At 31.7% G+C, this 6,431-nt stretch overlaps 1 protein-coding gene across 2 annotated transcripts; it reads right to left on the bottom strand.

Moving 5' to 3' along the window:
- Nucleotides 1-268: 268 nt before the first annotated feature.
- LOC114164559 (serine/threonine-protein kinase STY13-like) lies at nucleotides 269-3,941 on the bottom strand. Of its 2 annotated transcripts, none has more exons than XM_028049276.1 (6): nucleotides 3,247-3,941; nucleotides 2,784-2,916; nucleotides 2,434-2,629; nucleotides 1,076-1,200; nucleotides 834-992; nucleotides 269-724 (listed from the first exon to the last, which is right to left on the bottom strand). In XM_028049276.1, the coding sequence occupies exons 1-6, from the start codon at nucleotides 3,375-3,377 to the stop codon at nucleotides 410-412; spliced, it is 1,059 nt and encodes a 352-aa protein (XP_027905077.1). In that variant the 5' UTR covers nucleotides 3,378-3,941; the 3' UTR covers nucleotides 269-409. The 2 variants fall into 2 exon arrangements, with proteins under 2 accessions (XP_027905077.1, XP_027905078.1); XM_028049277.1 differs by lacking the exon at nucleotides 3,247-3,941 and adding an exon at nucleotides 2,995-3,013.
- Between the last annotated feature and the right edge of the window lie 2,490 nt (nucleotides 3,942-6,431).

The following is a 6,431-nucleotide window of genomic DNA, read 5'->3' as shown; positions in this document are numbered from 1 at the left end:
AAGAATGCAACAAAGGCTGATGATAATTTCATGTGTCCACTATACCCTTTGGATTGGCAAGAACCAAATTCAACATATAATCCACGATGGATAATATTAGTATATTAAAGAAATAATTTTTTTAATATACTAATATTAAAATTCAACATATAATCCATGATGGATAAACCCTAGGTGCAAATCTGAGCAATGCTGGATGACTAATTAGCTTCAACAGACTGATATCCTATGCATACATGTGTGAGATTGAAAAATCATGCCAAGTGGGTTGCAGAAAAAAGAACTAAATTTTACTGGAATTGCAAAGGTATTTTTATCTGAACATTTACCGAGTTGTCAAAATGATCACTTTGGACTAGATTCTATCTAATATTTTTTGTCATTTTTAACTCAGACCTGATTTCAAAAGTTAATAACACTGACTAAAGCAGCAAAGAAAACCATTAGGCTTGACTTCGTCCTTTGCTCTTGGTGTATCGCCTGTGTCATCACGTTTTGCCATTAAGGAGCTAGTTCCGGGAGACTCTGGTGGCAACACAGTGTTCTCAGAAGTGAATATTCTTGAAGGAATCATGGGTTCAGGAGGTGCAACAGTGTAAAGATAATTTAGGAGCATTTGGATTATCTGGGTGAAGTTGGGTCTGGCATTTGGGTCCTCTTGCCAGCATGAAGTAAGAATTAGAGCCAATTCCTCAGGAAGATTCTCTGCACTTGGCCTTACATTCTGAAACCAAAAGAAGCATTTTAACTTATCAACTTTATGTAGTACAAAACAAATAAACATAAGAAACAATGTTGTATAAAAAGATGTAATCGACACATGATCTTTTAACCTTAAAGGCTGCAGCATATGCTGCCTGAAGGTTTGACATGCCTTCAAAAGGAACTTTGTTGTGTAAGAGCTCCCACAACACAATTGCAAAACTATAAGCATCAACTTTATGGTTGTAATGCTTTTTCTCCCCTTGCCTCAGTGTGACAGTACTATACAACTGCAATTTTTGTCACTGTAATCAGTCATATATGATCATAAATATGAAGAGAAGACAGAAAGTGCTTCCATTAATCAATATACCTCTGGAGCCATCCAGCGATAAGTTCCTGTTTCAGCGGTCATCATCTCGGTTAATGACTCTTCTCTTGCTAAACCAAAATCTGCTAGCTTCACTGTTTTCTGGTCTTCAGTCAACAGCAAGTTATCTATATAGAGGAAAATAAAAGGATCTTCATATTCATTATGCAGATGTTTTACAATTGATAGAAGGATACTTGCTTAACGGTCAATAGCAGAACATGAATAAAAATGCTGTTTTATATTGCGATGGAAATCAAGAAATATTTTCACACAACTACATGAACAGTTCTTTCTGTCATATACTTCATTTGACTCAAACTTAAGGGCAATGTCGAGGTATATATTATCAATTAGTTAATCATTTTATATTAGAACACAAACAAAACAGTGTGTATTTAGAAGCAAAGAACCAATTAAATCTTGTTCATTTCAGTATAAATTTTTAAATAATATCATCTAACTTAAACATGGCAATACTACAGTATTTGAGGAGAACACAATGCTTAGACAGAAGGGTACAACAGTATGATGAGAACAAAAATGAAGAATTCCTAGCAATCGTCATCAGATATACTGTTGAAACAATTGTAACTTAATTTAAATCTTAAATCCCCACGAAGATTTTAAATCAAATTACATATCTACACAACAACTGATCAATTCAGTGCCAATAAAACACAAAGATACACGATGAGAAGTGCAGTCTCCAAAGTAGTTTCATGTTCACTTTGACTGCTCTGTAAGATGCATCAACAACCTAAGTGAACACTCGTTTTATTTCGGTATACTCCATAAAGATCCAATTCTATCTCTCATAACGAACATACTTAGTAACCTTAAAAACTGATTATAACAAACATTTACCAGTTATTTAAATTTGATAATTTTTCTTCCAATAAAAAGTATCTGACTTACGCAGTAGTTATGAAGAAATGCATAAGTATTTGATAGAGACATCCAATTAACATTAAATGGCAGGCAAGTAAGCACATGTGACAAGTGAAAATAATGGTTGAGAAAATGAGGATTTGAAACCAAACCATCATGTGATATTCTTTTGAACATAAATTCTATACATATAAACTGGGAAGAACAATAAAAATGGATTTGACGAAAAACACAGGGTCAGGCCAGTTGCAAATAAAACAAAGAACACATTTGATCATGGAATTCTTATTTTAGACGAGTCATAAAGAAGATATAAGAAAAAGATCGAAGTCTTGCCATAAAAAATACTGTTGCAAAACCAGTCATGAATTTTCACAGGAATGCAAATTAATGTAAACTACAATGGATACAAGCTAAGGACTACTGGATCTGACTTTTGTTTATTAAAAGAAAACAAACCAAATTATTACCAGGTTTAAGATCACGGTGGATGATCCCATGGGAATGCAGGCACTCCATAGCACGTGCTATATCAAGTGCAAAACCAATGGCAACATGTCTATCCAAGCATTTGGGACGCATGTTAAGCAAATACTTACGCAATGTTCCTCCTAATAGCAGCTCAGTGACTATCACCATTACTGGCTCCTTACAAGCACCAATAAACTGTTGAGAAACAGAGTGGCAATTTTTACCATTACTAGTTCGAAACTTGGCATATAACAAGTAGTTTTTTGTATATTGTACATATCTCTCTGCTTCAACAACATACACCAGACACAAGAATAAGAATCAGCGAAAGCCTAAACCAAATTCCCACCTTCACCAAGTTCTTATGTTGCACTCTAGACAACATTGCCACCTCCCTTGCAAAACGCCCTTCTCTCTTAGCGATATCATCTGCAGTTTCTCCCTTGTGTACAATTTTAATAGCAACAGTTTGGTTTTTATATCTGAAACAACCCAGCAAAAAGAATTAGAAGCTGATTCACAAAAACTGGAAACTTCATGAAAAATTTCAAAACAATTACTCAGATCACAGAAGCATAATTCAGGTCCATCACTGATTGTTGCAGGAAATGAAACTCAAGGTCAACCCAAGTCCAAATTACGATGTAAAATTATCCCAATCAACACGTTAAGCTATAAAGCACGAAGCTTTACAAATCCAAAAAGCAAATGAAATCCAGGTATGAGATATGCAATTTCCCAATAAGAAAAGATAAAAAAATTTAACCTTGTGGAGAGGAAATAGGAAATGGGGTTTGAAGATACGAACTTACTTTCCCTCATAGACTTTAGCATGAGCTCCCTCTCCAATCTGTGGCCCAACAAAAAGATGCTTAGGATCAATCAGCCATTTGGGGTCCAATCTGAACTCATCAACTGAGTAGAACATAACTCCAGATTCCATTTTTTTTTTCTTTTGCTTTTGCAATAATGGGAAAAAGATTTTCTCAAGTAAAATTCTTCATGAGCCAGTTATGAGCCTCCAGCTTGGCAGAGTGAAATCAGATGGAAGAGAACCCTAGAAGAAGGGAGTCATTGAAAGAAGCCGGATTTGCAGAGGAAATGAATGGATATGCTGACATGAAACAGAGAACTAAGCTAAACATGCTCTGCAGTGTGTTCTGAGGCTCAGAAACCACATCTCAAAAAGTCAGGCCCGGAGATCAAAAACTCAGCAGGGTGATGTTTCACATTTCCTTCGGAGACAGAAGCATGGAACCCACATGGTTGAGATAGAGAGAGAGAAAGTGACCACAAAAGAAAGCAAAGCCCAAAGCCCAAAAAGATATTTTGAAAATTCATGGGGAAAAGAGAAGAATCCCCGGAAAGGGGAACATGGAAAAGAACCAATCACCAAGCCCTCAAGTAAAAACTAAATCCCCCTCTCTCTCTCTCTCTCATATCAAGCTATGAAAGAAAATCCTAGTGAAAATAATGGCATTAGTTAATGGGTTTTGGATTAATTAATGATAATTACAATGAGTATGGACACAGAAACGTTACACTTGATCTGCAGACAGAATCATGATCCGCTAAAAGGATTGAGACTACATATTATGTATTAATTACTTAATAAAGTATGGGAAAGAAGACTGAAGAAACTTTTTAACTTTACTTTATTTGAGAACAAAAAAGGAAGAGGATCAGGAAGCAAGTGATGTAGTAATAATAATATCACTAGTAATAATACAAATAATAAAAGTAAAGAGTGTGGGAGCCATAAACCAATTCAAGTGCACATGGAAACTGAGCATGTCAACATTGGACGACACCTACATATGCTTAACCCACAGGGACAAGGTTAAACCAGGTTTATGGTAAAAGATGAAGAGACACAGAAACCTGGTATTAGAAATCTTAATGACAGTTCCTACATGTGTGGGATGGATTAAGGAATTTGTATTTCTTTTCCTTTGTACGAGAATCATTAAAATTTTGCATTTTACATGGGATTCGTTCCATGAGTCAATATTAATGTACTTCCACAATCATATGCTATGAGACATCGTTGTTTAGATTAGAGTAGGGTTGGATATTTTGATCCCATACTATTGTGGATGGGGAAGATATGTGGTTTAGAGGCATAATTAAGTTATTAAATAGAGTTAATTGGTTTAGAGAATTTATGAAATATTTTTTTATTAAGACTGATATGTTTCCATTTTTTTTGGGGGAGATTGTATCATTCTTTAACTAACTATTTGACTTTTCTTAAAAAAATCATTGAATATCACACATTTAAGGATTTTCTTGCATTTATTAAATTATATTTAGAAAATTGTTCAACAATTAAATGTGATTAATAATAATGTGGTCATTAGAGTAAGTATTTGAATATTTTCTATAGATGAGAGAATATTAAAGGAAAAAAGATTGAAAAGTGTATCATGGAATTAAGGATGGTAAGGAAGTGAAACATCAAAAAAAATAAAATATATATATATATATATATATATATATATATATATATATATATATATATACTAAATAATTATATTTAACTACAATTTTATAACAACCAAACATCTATTAATTTTGCAAATGTTCGAATAATTTTATTTGTATTCAATCCATAAAAAAAAAGAGGAGAAATGTTAAATATGATAAATGAATTTCAAAAATTTAGTTACTAAAATATAATATCTCCATTGTCATATTTATCTTCACTGATTAGAACATTTTATTTTTTACTTTTTTAACACCTATAACTTTAAATATAGAATATTAAGTAAAAATTAAAAAATTACTGAACAATAAATAATAATGAATATGCGTAACAAATTTAAATAGGTTGAAATTTATGATTTAGGTTAAAATATTTTTGGTCCCAATTTTCGTTAAGTTTTTTCAAATAAGTTCTAATTTTGATTTTGTGTTCAAATAGGTCCAAATTTTCGTTAATTTTGTTCAATTGGGTCCTACACCGTTTAAATCATTAACGGCCATGAACAGTGACTGCCACGTGTCACTTCGTGGTTCTTTTGAATTTTTTTTATTTTTATTTTTATTTTTTTATTTTTTTTTAATTTTTTTTTAAATTTTGTTAATTTTTTTAAAATGTACATGTGTCAACCTAGGAGTGTGTCACGTGTCACTTCGTGGTTTTTTTGATTTTTTTCTGAATTTTTTTAAAAAAAATTAAAATTTTTTTTTAAATTTTTTTTAAATGTCCACGTGTCAACCCAGTAGCGTGTCGTGTGTCAAAGTCAATATTCTAAATTCAATTTGGTCCCTATATTTGTTATTTTTGTTCAATTAGGTCCCAATTTTTGTTAACATTAACCAATTTGGTCCCTCTCCAAATTAAAACCAAATTTAATTTTTATATTAAAATTCATATTTTTTATTAAATATCTTTATATAATATATTAAAATTCACATCATTATAACTTTGATATAAAAATTAAATTTGGTCACATCTTCTATAGGGACCAAATTGGTTAATCTTAACAAAAATTAAGACCTAATTGAACAAAAATAACAAATATAGGGACCAAGTTGAATATAGAATATTGACTTTGACACGTGATACACACTAGATTGACACGTGGACATTTAAAAAATAATTCAAAAAAATTCAAAAAAATAAAATAAAAAATTCAAAAAAACCACAAAGTGACACGTGGCACACTCCTGGGTTGACACGTGTACATTTAAAAAAAATAAAAAAATTTAAAAAAAAATTTAAAAATTAAAAATTAAAATAAAAAAAAATTCAAAAAATACCACGAAATGACACGTGGCAGTCACTGTTCATGACCGTTAATGATTTAAACGGTGTTAGCAAAAAAGGACCAAATTGAACATAATTGACGAAAATTAGGACCTATTTGAACATAAAACCAAAATTAGGACTTATTTGAAAAAATTTGACGAAAATTGAGACCAAAAAGGTATTTTAACCTATGATTTACTTCAAATACATTTCAAAACCTCTATACTAACAGGACTAAGGGAA

This window comes from Vigna unguiculata, chromosome 9 (assembly GCF_004118075.2).
Source record: "Vigna unguiculata cultivar IT97K-499-35 chromosome 9, ASM411807v1, whole genome shotgun sequence".
In the NCBI taxonomy this organism is placed as follows: Eukaryota; Viridiplantae; Streptophyta; class Magnoliopsida; order Fabales; family Fabaceae; genus Vigna; species Vigna unguiculata.
This window is presented reverse-complemented; position numbering and strand designations above follow the sequence as displayed.

What these genes read in the sequence shown, in the direction of transcription:
- LOC114164559 (XM_028049276.1), bottom strand. Translation starts at nt 3,377, where the DNA reads ATGGAATCTGGAGTTATGTTCTACTCAGTTGATGAGTTCAGATTGGAC. An exon ending in AACATAAGAACTTGGTGAAG is followed by an intron (nt 2,630 to 2,783) that starts GTGGGAATTTGG and finishes GTTTCTCAACAG; the next exon opens with TTTATTGGTGCTTGTAAGGA. An exon ending in CCACCGTGATCTTAAACCTG is followed by an intron (nt 1,201 to 2,433) that starts GTAATAATTTGG and finishes TCCTCTATATAG; the next exon opens with ATAACTTGCTGTTGACTGAA.